General features: G+C 38.9%; 2 protein-coding genes across 2 annotated transcripts; one reads left to right on the forward strand and one right to left on the reverse strand.

Annotated features, from left to right (window-relative positions):
* Positions 1 to 2,665: 2,665 nt before the first annotated feature.
* Positions 2,666 to 7,326, reverse strand: dhrs13l1 (dehydrogenase/reductase (SDR family) member 13 like 1). The gene is made up of 5 exons (XM_017704069.2): positions 7,087 to 7,326; positions 6,783 to 6,901; positions 5,459 to 5,582; positions 4,485 to 4,811; positions 2,666 to 3,199 (listed from the first exon to the last, which is right to left on the reverse strand). Exons 1-5 carry the CDS (start codon positions 7,205 to 7,207, stop codon positions 2,937 to 2,939), a joined length of 954 nt encoding a protein of 317 aa, XP_017559558.1. The 5' UTR covers positions 7,208 to 7,326; the 3' UTR covers positions 2,666 to 2,936.
* A 3,602-nt stretch (positions 7,327 to 10,928) lies between these two features.
* LOC108431120 (caspase-3-like) lies at positions 10,929 to 16,080 on the forward strand. Its single transcript, XM_017704070.2, has 7 exons — positions 10,929 to 11,069; positions 11,908 to 12,001; positions 12,482 to 12,624; positions 12,724 to 12,852; positions 13,064 to 13,239; positions 14,594 to 14,711; positions 15,828 to 16,080. Exons 2-7 carry the CDS (start codon positions 11,925 to 11,927, stop codon positions 16,055 to 16,057), a joined length of 873 nt encoding a protein of 290 aa, XP_017559559.1. The 5' UTR covers positions 10,929 to 11,069; positions 11,908 to 11,924; the 3' UTR covers positions 16,058 to 16,080.
* Positions 16,081 to 17,851: the final 1,771 nt, after the last annotated feature.

Below are 17,851 nucleotides of genomic sequence, written 5' to 3' on the forward strand. Positions count from 1 at the left end.
TTAAAAAAAAAAGTATACTTAAATGTTTAAAATGTAAACATTCGTTCAGAATCTTGTAACATGACATGCTCTGTTCTAAAGTCAGAATTGTTTAAATTAGTACCAACAAAGGCTTTTTCTTTTTCTGGTTTACCATTATTTTAACATCATCAACATTACATATAAAAGCTCAGACATACACTATATTACTAAAAGTATTCACTCCTCTGCCTTCACACGCATATGAACTTGAGTGACATCCCATTCTTAATCCATAGGGTTTAATATGATGTTGACCCACCCTTTGCAGCTATAACAGCTTCAACTCTTCTGGGAAGGCTTTCCAAAAGGTTTAGGAGTGTGTTTATGGGAATTTATGACCATTCTTCCAGAAGTGCATTTGTGAGGTCAGACATTGTTGTTGGATGAGAAAGCCTGGCTCGCAGTCTCCGCTCTAATTCATCCACTGTGTTGAGGTCAGGACTCAGTGCAGGCCAGTCAAGCTCTTCCACACCAAACTCACTCATCCTTATCTTTATGGACCTTGTTTTGTGCACTGTTGCGCAGTCATAATGGAAGAGGAAGAGGTCGTCCCCAAACTGTTCCCATAAATTTGGGAGCATGAAATTGTCCAAAATCTCTTGGTCTGCTGAAGCATTAAGAGTTCCTCTCACTGGAACTAAGGGGCCGAGTCCAACTCCTGAAAAACGACCCCACACCATAATCCCCCTCCACCAAACTTTACACTTGGCACAATGCAGTCAGACAGGTACCGTTCTCATGGCAACCATCAAACCCAAACTCGTCCATCGGATTGCCAGATGGAGAAGCGTGATTCGTCACTCCAGAGTACACGTCTCCACTGCTCTGGAGTCCAGTGGCAGCGCTTTACACCATTGCATTCAACGCTTGGGGATGTAAGGCTTGGATGCAGCTGTTCAGCCATGGAAACCCATTCTATGAAGCTGTCTATACACTGATCTTGAGCTAATCTGAAGGCCACATGAAGTTTGAAGGTCTGTAGCGATTGACTCTGCAGACCTCTGCACACTATGTGCCTCAGCATCTGCTGACCCCACTCTGACATTTTACATGGCCTACCACTTTGTGGCTGAGTTGCTATCATTTCCAATCACTTCCACTTTGTTATAATACCATTGACAGTTGACTGTGGAATATTTAGTAGTGAGGAAATTTCATGACTGGCCTTGCACACGTGCCATCCTATCACGTTACCACACTGGAATTCACTGAGCTCCTGAGAGCGACCCATTCCTTCATAAATGTTTGTAGAAGCAGTCTGCAGGCCTAGGTGCTTGGTTTTATACACCTGTGGCCATGGAGGTGATTGGAACAACTAAATTCAGTGATTTGGATGAGTAAATACATTTGGTAATATAGTGTACTTATTTTGATTAATATGCAAAATAAAAGAAATCAGTATATACTTTTTCACAGCACTGTGTGCCCTCTTCCGGCACCTCACAGGTTTAAGCCACACTCAACTTGCAATTTAAAAGAAGTTATTTAAAAAAAAAAGTGTCATTCAGGAAATATTAGCTTAAAACTTAGAGTAAAATGACATGCAGCCTTGGGGGAGGCGGAGGTTTATTACCTTAAGTTGTAGTAGTAACAGTACTCTGAGTATTAGAAAAGTCCATTTCCAAAAATATAACTGGGTAGACTCCAAGGATAAAAATGTAGCAGCCAGAGATTAATCTATAACAGTGATGAGTATATTATTACATATAGGAGTAAAAATGTACAACCCCAATTCCGAAAAAGCTGAGACAGTATGTGAAATGCTCATTAAATAATAAAGTAATCATGACTAAATTCTGTTTGACATGTATTAAGCTGAGTTTTTATCTTAAGATCTTTATTGTTTCTGTAAATATGTGCTCATTCCAAATTTGAGGCCTGCAACACATTCCAAAATCGGGAACAGGATTGTTTTCCACTGTGTTACATCACCTTTCCTTTTAACAACACTTAATAAATGTTTGGAAAGTGAAGACACTAACTGTGAAATTTTTTGCCATTATTCTGTTCTACAAGTTTTAGCTGTGCAGCCAAACAGGGCATTTGTTGTCATTTTTTGAGCCACACATTTTTAATGGGCTTTTATAACGCATGTATAATGTGGCTGGGTGTTGTCATGTTGATGTAAGCTTGGGTGTCCCTGAAAAAGATGGCGTCTGTTAGGCAGTATGCGGAGTGGTGACGGTGGAGTACCATGGGTACTGCTGTGTGAGAGACTTAAATCATGTAAATAGTTGTTGTGGTTTGAATGGTGTGTATATCTGTTGTTTGTGGTGTTCTGGGCCGGGCTGTGGGGCTGGTTGAGCAGGTTGAGCAGGTTGAGCAGGTTTAGGGGTCGCCATGGACTGACTGTGTGTGGCTGGAGGTAACCTACCCTGCTCACGGCTGTGAATCAAAATCAAAAATCAATAATAAGCAATTCTAACAAATAAAAAGGGCAACAGTGACCTGATGCCTGCCAAATAGTGAGCCCACGTTTATCTATATGGTTAAACCTCAGATCTTTCTTACTTTTGCTTAATTTGCCTCCTCCATCAGTCACTATTATATATGATTTCTAGGTGTTTATGACCTAAATAATCATGACTACATTTAAAACCATTCATAAAGATTTACGTAGTGTCATTGTCACTCCAACAGCCTATTAGCATCAATGTCCTTGTTTATTGATTACAAAATATATTTTCCATACATAGTATCAGTACATGATGGTACTTGTACTTTGTTACTCAATTTAGATATCTACAGTGTCTGGAACAAAACATTTTTTTCCAGTATGGACACAAGTTAACCCATTTTCATTTTAGCATTATATCAAGTAAAAAGCACAGAGCTTGAGCAATGCTTCATGGCTAGTAACATTCACTGCAGGAGGTGCATGCTTATGCTCCATTGGTGTTTTTTTTTGAGACAGCTCAGGCCGTGCCGCAGAGCCTCTCGCTGACGTCCCACAGTTTCCTGGCGATCTCGTCGTCTTTGGCCTCTGGCTTCACTTCTCGGACCTTGCAGTCTGAGAAGTAGCGACCGCTCAGGGGCTCGATGCCCTCCTGTAGAGCGCAGTACAGCGTGGTTTGAGAGCCTGACATGGCATCCGTCTGGAAGAACATCTGCATGAGGTATTTCGCAATAAGCATGTACCAGGAATTCATTGTCCGACCAATCTCCGACCTCACCGATCCTGCAGCACAGAACCAAGAAGCATATAGTTGAAGTGAGCCTGGTGTCTTTAGATATCTATCATTTTGTGCAGCAAGTGTATATTATACCATTTTGTAGTAAAATGACCTAGATTGCAGTATTTGATTATCATGTTTTTTCTTTCTTTTTTTGTGAAATTTGTTTGTAATGAAACTATGACACATAAATGACTGAAATCTCATGTTTCCCAATGGCATAGAATACAGAGCACAGCAAAAAATAGCCTTAATTCACCACCAATGCAATAATGTAACATTCTCCAACAGTTGGAATTTTCAGTCGATGTCCAAGACCTGATGCATGTCTCCAGGAACAGAATGCATGCGATCTTATAACTCACCTGGTACTACTTTACTGTCATATTATCACTTTTTAACTTTTTTTGTTCTCTAGCTTAAGACAGAGGTAAGTCAAGCTAGTCAAACTAAGTCAAGGTAGTATGTCCATAATGCTACCAGTGAATGATACTGCGAGTAAATAATAAATAACTGCTATGCTTTGCTATTTTTAGATGCAAAGCACCTCATGGATCTGGCTTGTATATCACTCAGTAACTCATTCACATTTAACAAGCTGAAGATTCAACACAAGAGGGAGCACTTCAGTAACTTTCAATGCTTCAAGAGCAATGCTTCGCATCAGTGACACTGTGTGCCCTTTTTTAATACTTTTTTGTTGTATTAGCTTGCAATGAGAATTTCTGGGAAATATCATGAGAAACTCTGGACTACATATGGGTGAAAATGTAGTCTTATTTGGGTGGGAACAAAATCCAAAGCAAATAAATTAGCTTGGCTGAAAAGTTCCCCCAAAAAAACTCCATGTAGATGTGTCACATGTGTGGAGAATACGTTATGTGTGGTACAAATAGACATTACCTCAGAAAAATAATAGTTCCATTAGCCAACAATTGCATTTTACTTACTAGCTTGTTTTGCTTGTGTTATCAGCACTGAAAAACCATGGACTAGAAGAACTTGGTGACAGGGTATATAAAGGTTCTACCTTTGTTTGTGGCAGATTGTGCCACAGTTCATGACCAAAACTTTTAACAAGTTGTCCTCTGGCATATATGGTAGTTACAAGATCACCTTTGACCCTGTACGACTAGCAGTGTTATAAGACCATTTTGACCCTGCAACTGGATGTAGTTATATGCCCTGTAGACATCTATGGGGGTCATTTCACAAAAACGACAACTGAATATCAGGCTATTCTTTTAAACATTCTATTCTTTTTACTGTAAGTTCGGCCATTATACTTCCCTGGGTGTAGGCTGTAGCAGGTCACGTTCGTCCCCTTCAGTCTCTTGGCCAGCTCATGCGTAAAGAGCACATTGCACAGCTTGCTGTGGCAGTACATTTTGAATATGTCCACGTCAGACGAGCCCATTCCCAGCCTTTTGTGTGTATTGATGCAGTTGAAATCAATGGTTCCTAAGTCATGGCCAACGGAAGAAACGTTGATCACTCGGCTTGGGGCACATTCCTTTAAACGGTCCAAAAGCAAATTGGTCAACAGGAATGGGCCGATGTGATTGACACCTAAGACTAGGCCAAGGCCATCTTCCGTGCACCCTGGTGCAGCGAGTCCTACAAAAAAAATTACACAAAGCATGGCAAATTTATCAAACTCATGTGATTAAATTAAAGAGTTCTTGGCTAGCTCAAAATAATGATGTGCCTTTATCATCATCATCATTGTTTGGTGTCAACTGTACACTGCAAGTAAAAAAGTATCCAGACATCCTTTTTAATCAATGCACTCAGCTCTGTTAAAAGCAGAAACAGGCGATTCAGTTTCACAAACATGGCTTGTATAATCTACAGAAAAACATTGACCAGTAGAAGGAGACACTCTGGAGCAGCCACACATGAGCCTAAGGCCATCTTGTTAGGTATGAGTATGGTAGAGTATGCTATAAAGCCCCACAACATGAAGCTGTGAAGCAGTGGACCTGTGTTCTCTGGAGCGATGGAGAACCATCCAGTATCTTTAGGATGAGTTGAAGTGATCCAGTTCTAATCGTCCAACATCAGTACCTGAACTCACTAATGTTCCTGTGATTGAATGCAATCAAATCCCCACTGCAGTCTTCCAGCATCTATTGTAAAGCCTTCACCAGAACACTAAAGGCTGTTACTACAGCGAGTGGGTAAAATTCCAACATTGGCTTGGAGGTATCTATCTATATATGGTTTTACAACATATATGGTCTTCACTGGTGTGCATTCTTTACCTGCATTGTTGATGAGCAGATCAAGCCTGCTCTCAGACTTTAGAAAGGTCTCAGTGAAAGAGCAGACAGACTTCATACTGGCCAGATCCAGAGGCATAAAAACCACCTCATCGTTCCCACTTTCCTGAGAAGAAGATGTGGTTTATTTCAATAGCAATGCTGTGAAGGAAATGAAGGAATCTTCGCAGACATTTAAAAAAAGAAGCTTTACTACAAAGAAGAACAGCATTGTAATCAGGCACGCTGGCTGTGCCCGAGAGAGGATTCGGCAAAACACCTCTGAAGGGAACAACTCTGGCTGCCCAGTATGTAGAGTACTTGTTTACATTTATGGCATTTAGCTGACGCTCTTATCCAGAGAAACTTATAATTTGATCATTGTTACACAGGTAAGCGAAGGTGTTAGGAGTCTTGCCCAAGGTCTCATATTGGTATAGTGTAGGGTGCTTGTCCAGGCAGGGGATTGAACCCCAGTCTACAGCATAGAAGGCAGAGGTGTTACCCACTACACCAACCAACCACCCTTTACATGAAGGTATGGCCCACATATGGTTCCTGTTAAATGACCGCAGCTTATTTTAAAACTGAGAGAGAGAGAAGGGGAGAGAGGGGGAGAAAAGGGAGAGAGAGGCGCATCTCTCTCTTGGGACCAAGAGCTTTGGACCATAGGCCCCTTCTACGTATTCCATATACCTTAACTGAAACACCACATATGGAGCCTTCTTTCCTATGAGCATTCCAGACTCATAACATCAGTAACAGAGTGTTTTCAGGTAGCACACAGCTGGATGCATATTAGACCCCAGTATCATATCAGTATCGTATATAGAGTTTTTATAAAAAGGCTTCAGAAAACTCCATGAGCAGAATAATGTTCAACAAAAGAATTCAAGTCTCAACCTAAACCATTAACCAAACTAGTAATGGACTTAGTCTTTTTCAGTGTGCCAGGTCAAACAGCTCAGCTTACAAATAAGAATAGAGTCTTTCAGCTCACAACGGCACTTCTTTCAGTAGCCCTGGCAGTGTTGGTTCCCCAAATTAGCCAAGTGATATTAGCTATCATTAAGTTTTCAGTAAAACTAGTCTACCTTCTGAATAAGAAATGAACAAAAATGGTATTATTGTTTTTAGAAAAGAGGCAGGTAAGTAGTTTGACAAAGAATTTCGAGAGGCAGCGACCACAAGATGGGCAAAATGCCAGCAAATCCATGAACCATCATCCATAAACTGTAAAAAATATGAAGAACTAACAAGGCACACATGGCCAAGACATGACGAATCAGAAGTGTTGCTGAGTGAATGAGTTAGTGCCTCTGCTCACCCTCCTGATGTCTCGCACTGCATCTTCTCCCCTCTGCTTGCTTCTGCAGGCCAGGATCACTCTCGCGCCCCTTAGTGCCAAAGCCAACGCTGTAGCCTTGCCAATGCCTGTATTACTGCCTGTTAGACAAAGCAGTTAATTGGTAGTGTGGTCACATCTGTAGACCCCATTCTCTGCGAGCTAATGCAGGGTCATTTTTAGCCAAATGCCATACAAACCAGGAAAAATAACGAGCTTAAAACGTTTAGCCCGTTTATCACATTCCAAAGCAGACCTTTTTAATGCTTCACGCTCATTAAAATACCTGTGACTATCACCGTCTTCCCGTAGAGAGTCACTGCATTAGTAAAGGTCTTCCTGTGCACAAAGATCCTGTAGAAGATGAAATACGCTCCTATTGGCACTGTGAGCAGAAGAAACCACATGTCTGCGTCCTCGCTCAGAAGCGCTCCAGGTCAGGACCAGGTCTGGAGCTAAAATGTGGATACCATCAATATTAATGACTCAAAACTATCCAGGACTTCCCTGATCTCCGCTCACTTTCTCTCAGCAGCCTTCAGGTTAGGGGGGGGGTTATGTAAGAGTGACGTTATTCAGGCTCTTTTAACTCTATTATTATTTGTAAACACATTAACAGTCCGTCTTCAAGCTGTAGTCATCAAAGGAGATGAGGAAACAGCACTAAAGGCTGTCATCAGCGAATGTGTGAAAATAGACCACAGCACAGTTTTAAGTTTTAGAAGTTAGTATTATGGCTGGGTTGATGTTACAACCTGTACATTAACAGAACAACACAATCTGTTCACTTACTGTCTGATGACCCACTTAAAAGTTCAGGTTGTTTAATTTTTTAAATTAAAACAACAATCGTCTTTTACACGTAGACAGTACAGTAAAGAGTATCGTCTTACTCATAATTAACATGAGTAATAATAATAATAATAACAATAATAATTACAACAATAATAACATATTATTGTAGTATAGTTGTTGTTAATAATAATAGTAGTAATAATAATAATAATAATAATTTATTACTAGACTCATTTTCAAAACATTGCATGCAACAAAAACATCGCTGAATGACAGAAGTAATACTACAAAATATTTCTCAAAAACATACTTATTTAGGAGTTACTTGGAATTGTAATTGGAAGTGTAATGGAAAAATGTATCATTCTAACAAATATACTCAATTCTATTTTTTATTATGGCCATATTAAAAACCGTTCGTTTGTTTATTTAATGAATAGCAATAACTGTTAAAAATCAGTTAGCCCTTATAAGAAAATGTCATTTACAGGTATAAATGTTTTATCTCTGTGCTTTGTACATACTGGCTCTCTGTGTAGTTGCTCTAAATGTCTGAACATAACATCAGTGGGTTGTTTTCAGACAGATGGTGTGGACAGTGTGGGGTCATGATCTGCTCCCGATCAGTTAAAACTCAAATGTGGTGGCGTAGCGCCCTCTAGTGGTCATTATATATTTTTTATTTATAAATCATATCTTTTTGTGTGTAATTACTGGGGTTTAAAATCTAAATAGCCGACAATGTGAACCAATTATTATTCATTAGCGAACTGCAGTCAGACTGTGTTTGTAGTAGCTTCTCGAAATTAACTCATCATGAAGCGTCCTGACCTTCTGAACACATGCACACATTTTAAACTTTTAAAACCGAATAATGTTTCTGTCAGTTTTATATTGCCTGAATATCATTAACATCATTTTTGTACTGACGTAGTTTGTATCGGCTACATGAACTAGAGTAATAATTACATAAACTTCAAAGATGAAAAATTAATGACAACCAATGCGTGAAAAAGAAAAACAAAGAAGCTTCACATTTTATGGGATAAAAACATATTTCAAATGTTATATAAAATAAAATACACTCATAATATTTTAAGAATCCAGCACTATAATGATCATCACTCGTTATTAGGATCATCAGTCATAAAACAAAGAACTGTTAGAATCATCAGTCATTAAGCTCAGCACTATTAGAATCATCAGTCATTAAACCCAGCACTATTAGAATAATGAGTCATTAAACTCAGCACTATTAGAATAATGAGTCATTAAACTCAGCACTATTAGAATAATGAGTCATTAAACTCAGCACTATTAGAATCATCAGTCATTAAACTCAGCACAATTAGGATCATCAGTCATTAAACTCATTACTATTAGAATCATCAGTCATTAAACTCAGCACTATTAGAATCATCAGTCATTAAACTCAGCACTATTAGAATAATGAGTCATTAAACTCAGCACTATTAGAATCATCAGTCATTAAACTCAGCACAATTAGGATCATCAGTCATTAAACTCAGCACAATTAGGATCATCAGTCATTAAACTCAGTACTATTAGAATCATCAGTCATTAAACTCAGCACTATTAGAATCATCAGTCATTAAACTCAGCACTATTAGGATCATCAGTCATTAAACTCAGCACTATTAGAATCATCAGTCATTAAACTCAGCACAATTAGGATCATCAGTCATTAAACTCAGTACTATTAGGATCATCGGTCATTAAACTCAGCACTATTAGGATCATCGGTCATTAAACTCAGCACTATTAGGATCATTGGTCATTGGTCATTAAACTCAGCACTATTAGGATCATCAGTCATTAAACTCAGCACAATTAGGATCATCAGTCATTAAACTCAGTACTATTAGGATCATCGGTCATTAAACTCAGCACTATTAGGATCATCGGTCATTAAACTCAGCACTATTAGAATCATCAGTCATTATACTCAGCACAATTAGGATCATCAGTCATTAAACTCAGTACTATTAGGATCATCGGTCATTAAACTCAGCACTATTAGGATCATCAGTCATTAAACTCAGCACTATTAGAATCATCAGTCATTAAACTCAGCACAATTAGGATCATCAGTCATTAAACTCAGTACTATTAGGATCATCGGTCATTAAACTCAGCACTATTAGGATCATCGGTCATTAAACTCAGCACTATTAGGATCATCAGTCATTAAACTCAGTACTATTAGGATCATCAGTCATTAAACTCAGCACTATTAGGATCATCAGTCATTAAACTCAGCACTATTAGGATCATCGGTCATTAAACTCAGCACTATTAGGATCATCGGTCATTAAACTCAGCACTATTAGGATCATCGGTCATTAAACTCAGCACTATTAGAATCATCAGTCATTAAACTCAGCACAATTAGGATCATCAGTCATTAAACTCAGTACTATTAGGATCATCGGTCATTAAACTCAGCACTATTAGGATCATCGGTCATTAAACTCAGCACTATTAGAATCATCAGTCATTAAACTCAGCACAATTAGGATCATCAGTCATTAAACTCAGTACTATTAGGATCATCGGTCATTAAACTCAGCACTATTAGGATCATCGGTCATTAAACTCAGCACTATTAGGATCATCGGTCATTAAACTCAGCACTATTAGGATCATTGGTCATTGGTCATTAAACTCAGCACTATTAGGATCATCGGTCATTAAACTCAGCACTATTAGGATCATCGGTCATTAAACTCAGCACTATTAGGATCATCAGTCATTAAACTCAGCACTATTAGGATCATCAGTCATTAAACTCAGCACTATTAGGATCATCGGTCATTAAACTCAGCACTATTAGGATCATTGGTCATTGGTCATTAAACTCAGCACTATTAGGATCATCGGTCATTAAACTCAGCACTATTAGGATCATCGGTCATTAAACTCAGCACTATTAGGATCATCAGTCATTAAACTCAGCACTATTAGGATCATCAGTCATTAAACTCAGCACTATTAGGATCATCGGCCATTAAATCCAACACTATTAGGATCATCAGTCATTAAACTCAGCACTATTAGAATCATCAGTCATTAAACTCAGCACAATTAGGATCATCAGTCATTAAACTCAGCACTATTAGGATCATCGGCCATTAAATCCAACACTATTAGGATCATCAGTCATTAAACTCAGCACTATTAGAATCATCAGTCATTAAACTCAGCAGATTTACAGTCACACAGCTACTGGATGAAGTGGCTGTTGGAGCGACTCCCCCCACCGTCATGATACCGCCTCGCAGAGATGCAGATGCTGGTTGTGCTGAGTGGGGGCGGAGCTCCAGAGTACAGCCGCGCTCCATGTTGTTCTTGGTGAAGAGAGCGCTGCATCACGGGTTCCAGCAGTTTTACCAGTTTTACACCTCAAATCCCCGGAAACTTCAGGCTTTCAGTTCGCGCTTCGCACAACACTTTGTAAGTACGATAATTTACACTCACAACATTTAAACCAGGTGACGGACGCCGCTCAGCTGTAAGTTTGGTCTTAATGGCTTGTGATGCTGTCCTGCTTCACTGAGAGTTTTATAGAGAAACTACATTTTCCACAACGAGCATGCTTCTCATAAGGAACACATTTAGGCCAGTGCACTGCCATGATACGTATGCTCATGTTTTTACAAGTTTGTACGAGGTTAAAAACAGATTGTTCTCTTGTATTTTCTGAAAGGAGTTCTGAAAGGAGAAATAGTTCACAAATAAGCACTACTTATGGCTGAATTATAGCAGCGTCATCTAGGAGTTTGATCATCTAGGCATGTTCAGACTTACTAAAACAAGCAGTGATTTACTGAGTTTGATCATCTTGATTAGAAACTCTGGACTTTAACTTTATTTACAGATTGGCTCTGGTTATCCTACTGAAAACTGAAAGCAAAAGCCTGTTCATCATTCCACAGGCAGTGGGGAACAGGAAAGGAAAGTACAGAGTGGCCGCCCCCTCAGTTATCACTAAATCAAAAAACGGGCTTCACCTCTTTTACTTAAGGACCCTGCGTGTCTAGCAAAAACAAGCACATGCACAAACAAGCCAGAAGATCAGAGGAGTTCTCTGTACTGAAATGAAAACCTGAGGCAGTAAATTCTATTGCAGTGGAGGCTAATCATGCTTTCATGGCATTTACATTTGTTAGTTCTGACAGGTTGTTGTTCTGAGGCTGTTTTTTCCACTTTGTAATAGATATTTCTTTTATACAGAATTTTGTCTTTTACATATATCTGATAAATGATTGCATTTCTGTCCTTTGCAAAAAAGGTGTTCTTGTAGAGGCCATGACTGACAAGGACAATGGTAGCACAGATGCAGATGGAGGTGATAGTGTGGATGCCAAAGGATTCAGTCTTAAAGGGTAAAAAGAAGAATGATACTTTCCAGAGAACTTTGCCATGGTTTTCTGTGTTGCAGTGTTAGTGAACCAGGGGTCAAGGTATCTTTTGCAATGCAAAATTTGGTTTATGATTTTAAATGAGTTTTTATCTATAATGTTGATAATGCTTTATTTGTTATTTTTTGGGTTCTGTTGTAATCTCTCAGTGCCCTGTGTGTATATCATAGAAAGACCATATACTGATTTGTACAAAAATGTGCTGTATTTGTGTCAAATTAATCATAAAACCATAGAAAAACAATCTCCAAGACATCAGGCTACACAGCCTTGTGTAATAATGTTCTGTAAGGTACACTACAGAGGCTTTAAACACTCTATCTAGTGCTGCATTTTTCATCAAAGCAAACTAAACAACTATGTTCACTTCTCTTTTAATCAACCGTTGGAATTCCTTTCAGCTTTGCCTTATATTGCATCAAAATGTCTAACATCTATCTGCAGTCTGTTCAGGTCTGACAAAGAATCTGTTCAAGCCAAAGAAGTCAAAGACAAACGACCTCCTGACTTGTATAGATACCGCATGGACTACCCTAAACTCGGGAAATGTATCATCATCAACAACAAGAATTTTAACCGCAACACAGGTAAGAACTAAATCAAACAATAATGGTTACTTCTTGGTCTCTGAGATCATTGACTCTTAAAGAGAATGTTGATTTCTTCATTTTTATTGTCATTGAAAGGGATGAGAGACAGAGCTGGAACAGATGTGGATGCAGCGAACATGGTGAAAGTCTTCAAAGAGCTGGGTTTCAGTACTTCAGTCCAAACCAACCGAACTATTTCCCAAATGACAGAGATTTTAATAAAAGGTTCTATGTAATGTTCTTACACATTTACCTTCCTCAGCATATTTATTACTCATAAGTGAAGTGAAACTGGAGTGAAAGATTTCTTCATAGAACTCACTGTTATCAATATAAACCATTACATTCTGTTTTGTCTGGTGCTTATATAAATGCTCCGTCTATTCACTGCTACAGGAAACTGTTTGTAAATTAGTGCATGTCCTTTCACCCTCAGCATCCAAGGAGGACCACAGCCAGTCAGCCATGTTTGTCTGTGTGCTGCTGAGTCATGGGGATGAAGGCGTGATCTATGGCACTGATGGATGCCTGGAGCTGAAGGAGCTAACACGACTCTTCAGAGGAAACCAGTGTAAATCTCTAGCTGGCAAACCTAAACTCTTCTTCATACAGGTCAGATTCAGAATGATTAAATGATTTATAGATGTTTTAAGCATCGTTTTAGTTACTTCTCTTGTCAAGATGTACAGACTCACCTTACTTTAGTTTAACAGTGGAACATCTAGACACACTGGCCTGTTATCAGGCATTTCTATTTCTCATTTACATCTGTTAGTCTTGCAGCCATGTGTTACGTCTCCTAGGTGTAAGGCGCACAAAGAGGAAGCAAGACTGTCCACCCAGATGCTAGACCAAGATAAATAAATAAATACATAAATAAATATGATAGTAAACACATCAAATACAGATTTGACAATTTATTAAATGCTTTGCACTTTCATTCAGTCACCAAAATTATTCTCAGCAATCCATTGAAACAAGAAAACCAAAATATAAAGGAAACATAACTTTAAGGAGGCCCAAGGCCCAAAATAACAATGAAAAGAGCCTAATAATAGTAAACGAAATTACTAACTTAACTAACAAAAGAAAGTAAACAAATTACAAAAACACTACCCTCATTATATTACCAATAAACAAAGTCCAACAGATCAAACAAAAAGGGCAGGCCACCCTTACGTTTCCTTTCTAAAAAAAGAAAGAAAACTACAATAATGTCTTCCCAGATACCTGTAGGACAGTAAATGAGCAATAACTGGTCTGTCGACTGGCGGGCAGCCAGGGGAGCGGAACCGTGCGAGGCTGAATAAGAAAACCACTCCATATTGCTTCGACATCAAAGGCTTTTTGTAACCGGCGCCAACAGGAACAGCCAATCATACGCCGGGAAAACCAAGACGTCAGTCACGCAGCAACAACGTCCACCTGAAAACACTCAGACATCCAGACACAGGACGTAACACATGAAACTAACAAAAAGCACCTGTACATTTCTATTTCCTATATTTCCTACTTCTGTAGGGGTGCTGAATTTTTTTCATGTATCATTGTTTTCATTTTGAGCCACAAGTTCGATCTTTAACATGAGCTTGATCATCAAGCCAGAGGATCAGCTTACAAAGCCAACAGGCATATTTCCATGGTACCTGTATAAGCTGTTCCCTATTCTTACTCATAGTAATATCTAAGTTTGGATGCCACTGCAAATCCAGGCCTGCAGGCAGACATAAATGAATGGAGTTCAGTGTAGATTGCAGTGTTCCAGACACTATCATAGAAAAGACCAGATAATATGAATTATTAAGGTTTTAGGCCTTAGAGTACAACAGTGTTTATTCACATGTTCAAAAACACCTACTTATTTTCCCTCCAGTTTTCTAAGCCTTTTGTCACAATTTTGGTCATAAGGCTCATTGTCCTTCTTTGATACCCATTTTGATTTATTATTCATGTGTACTGAGTTAAGGCGTGTCGTGGAACAGAGCTGGACCCCGGCATTGAGACTGACAGTAGTGCTGATTCAGAGGGCATAAACAGGATTCCTGTTGAAGCGGATTTCTTGTATGCATACTCCACTGCCCCAGGTAGGAATACTTTTTATGTGAGAATATGTAATATCTCATCACTAGCACAAGAAAAACGTGTATTTCTGAAATGCTAAAAATGTCTTTTGGCACATTATTTATAAAATGTTCACAAAGTGTAAAAAACAATGTATTTTCAAATGATGTAAATGTGGTATTATTACAACCACAACAAGGTGTGTTTTTGTGTGGTAGTTAAAAAGAAAACTTCTCACAAATGCTTATTTACAGTTTTGTTTAGAGTTTATTTACAGTTATTTAAAATTTGGGCATCTCATACAATCTCTACAAAAGGTTTTCTAAAAAGTCTTTTTGAATTTTAATGCACAGTTACTTTGATGAACTCAAAAAAAAAAAAAACTCAAAACTATCCAGATGTAAAGTTTTAAATCTTAATTAGCTCATTAACCATGGGGTAAATTTGGAGAAAGAAAAAACGAAGAGTGTTTATTGATTCCAGGTGTTAGGCATTGGGAGTAAAGCCATTATGCCTCTGTTTTATGAGGAAACAAATGTTTTTTTATGAAGTAACAGCTCGTTCTGATAGCAAATGTGATGCAGTAAGTCAGGAATTTGTAGCTGAAAAGATACTGGCTTCTGCAACAGAATCCAAAATGCATCAAAATACGCATCACAAATAGCTTCAAGAAACGCAAGAAGCTTTTAAAATGACCCTGACCATCCACTGACTTGAACATCACAGGAAATCTGTGGGTAGATCTTAAACATGCTATGCATGCAAGTTGCACCGAGAATATCGCAGCATTCTGGAAGAGTGGGTGAAAATTCTTAAAACAAAAACTGTTTGCCAGCTGTGGCATCTGGGAGGGTAACGAAGTACTTGCTCAGGCTGTTTTGTGTACATGCCTCATATGCTACTTTATTTATCTTTCTAAGGTTTACAGAAACTGTGTAGTAACATTTACAGAAGAAAAAATTCATGTTTAAAATTTGCTGCAGAAGTTGTGTTTGTTTCTTTTCACTTCAAAATTCAGCAAAATGTAAATTTGCCATGAGCGCCCAAACTTAATTCAGTGTGTCTACAGGTTTGTGTATCCAGATTCTTGCACATGTGTTCAGTCCTTCATTTCTGTTTACATATCTCCTTTCCCACAGGTTATTATTCTTGGAGAAATGCAACTTATGGGTCGTGGTTCATATCCACCCTGTGTGAGATAATGGAAAAACATGGCAGAGAGATGGAGATCATGCAGATCATGACACGTGTGAACCACAAGGTGGCGCTGGAGTTCCAGTCTTCCTGCAGCCTTCCAGGATTTAAAGCTATGAAACAAATTCCGTGTATTATGTCCACGCTGACCAAAGAGCTGTACTTTCCAAAGTGACTGAGTTGCAAACTAAATTAAATTAGATCTAGAAGGGAGTAAAAAAATTGGATGGCAAGCAATACAGAGTGGACCAAACAGGGGACATTCTACTCTCTGTGCCCTCTAACCTCTGATCAGACTCAGAATTCCTTCACCTTTTATCATCACTAAACTGTTATTCCTTAAGTTCAAGAGCATCCCATTCTGACCAGAAGTAAACATTTGTGGCAGATATTCCCCAGCCTGGAAGGGTCCTATCAAATATAGATGTTGATAAGAACTGCCCCTTTGAGGTGGGGTCAGGCTCCTCAAAAAAAAACAACTTTTTTCATCCAAACAGCAGGCACTTTTTCAATTGTTTACTATATCCGTAATCAATAGAAAGTGAATCACATTGATTAAATCAACAATAAGGTGTATCTCTAATTGTTCTCTAAAATATGTTGTATTTCAAATGTGACACTACCATATTGTCTTATATGAACCACTCCATGATCATCCAGCGGATTGGTGGCTTTAGGAAGACTCCCAAAAGGAAATGTAATGAAATGGAACTGTTTCGTAAAAACTACTCCAACTGTTCTGAGAAAGAAACTATTGGTCGCTTGATTGGTGATTGCTTTATAGAAACACAGTTACAATATAAATAATACCAGAAAAAAATTATATTCTGTTTTTAATTTGAATAAATACATTTTCTAAGAAAATTATTTTATTTTCTGTATGTCTCTGCATAATAATGTATCAAATATGGGTAACAAGAGCAAAACTGTTTATTTCTTCTGAAAATGTCATTAAACAATGTGTGGTTAGGGCAAAATGAAAACAAAAATATGAAGTTACAAGGAACAATATTACATATTGCCATAGCATATTTTGACTTGACATTAATATAGATGAAATGACTTCTATCTATCTATCTATCTATCTATCTATCTATCTATCTATCTATCTATCTATCTATCTATCTATCTATCTATCTATATACACTGCTCAAAAAAATCAAGGGAACACTTAAACAACACAATATAACTCCAAGTAAATCAAACTTCTGTGAAATCAAACTGTCCACTTAGGAAGCAACACTGATTGACAATCAATTTCACAGCTGTTGTGCAAATGGAATAGACAACAGGTGGAAATCATTGGCGATTAGCAAGACACACTCAATAAAGGAGTGGTTCTGCAGGTGGGGACCACAGACCACTTCTCAGTACCTTTCTGCTTTCTGGCTGATGTTTTGGTCACTTTTGAATGTTGGTGGTGCTTTCACACTCGTGGTAGCATGAGACGGACTCTACAACCCACACAAGTGGCTCAGGTAGTGCAGCCCATCCAGGATGGCACATCAATGTGAGCTGTGGCAAGAAGGTTTGCTGTGTCTGTCAGCGTAGTGTCCAGAGGCTGGAGGCGCTACCAGGAGACAGGTCAGTACACCAGGAGACATGGAGGAGGCTGTAGGAGGGCAACAACCCAGCAGCAGGACCGCTACCTCCGCCTTTGTGCAAGGAGGAACAGAAGGAGCACTGCCAGAGCCCTGCAAAATGACCTCCAGCAGGCCACAAATGTGCATGTGTCTGCACAAACGGTTAGAAACCAACTCCATGAGAATGGTATGAGGGCCCGACGTCCACAGATGGGGGTTGTGCTCACAGCCCAACACTGTGCTGGACGCTTGGCATTTGCCAGAGAACACCAGGATTGGCAAATTTGCCACTGGCGCCCTGTTCTCTTCACAGATGAAAGCAGGTTCACACTGAGCACATGTGCCAGACGTGACAGAGTCTGGAGACGCCGTGGAGAGCGATCTGC

The sequence above is a fragment of the Pygocentrus nattereri genome, chromosome 8, assembly GCF_015220715.1.
Source record: "Pygocentrus nattereri isolate fPygNat1 chromosome 8, fPygNat1.pri, whole genome shotgun sequence".
In the NCBI taxonomy this organism is placed as follows: domain Eukaryota; kingdom Metazoa; phylum Chordata; class Actinopteri; order Characiformes; family Serrasalmidae; genus Pygocentrus; species Pygocentrus nattereri.

Coding starts and splice junctions, on each gene's coding strand:
- dhrs13l1 (XM_017704069.2), bottom strand. CDS start 7,207: ATGTGGTTTCTTCTGCTCACAGTGCCAATAGGAGCGTATTTCATCTTC. Junction 5,583..6,782: donor CAGTGCGAGACATCAGGAGG/GTGAGCAGAGGC, acceptor TCTTCTTCTCAG/GAAAGTGGGAACGATGAGGT. Junction 4,812..5,458: donor TCTGCTCATCAACAATGCAG/GTAAAGAATGCA, acceptor TTTTTTTTGTAG/GACTCGCTGCACCAGGGTGC.
- LOC108431120 (XM_017704070.2), top strand. CDS start 11,925: ATGACTGACAAGGACAATGGTAGCACAGATGCAGATGGAGGTGATAGT. Junction 12,002..12,481: donor AAAGGATTCAGTCTTAAAGG/GTAAAAAGAAGA, acceptor ATCTATCTGCAG/TCTGTTCAGGTCTGACAAAG. Junction 13,240..14,593: donor CTAAACTCTTCTTCATACAG/GTCAGATTCAGA, acceptor TACTGAGTTAAG/GCGTGTCGTGGAACAGAGCT.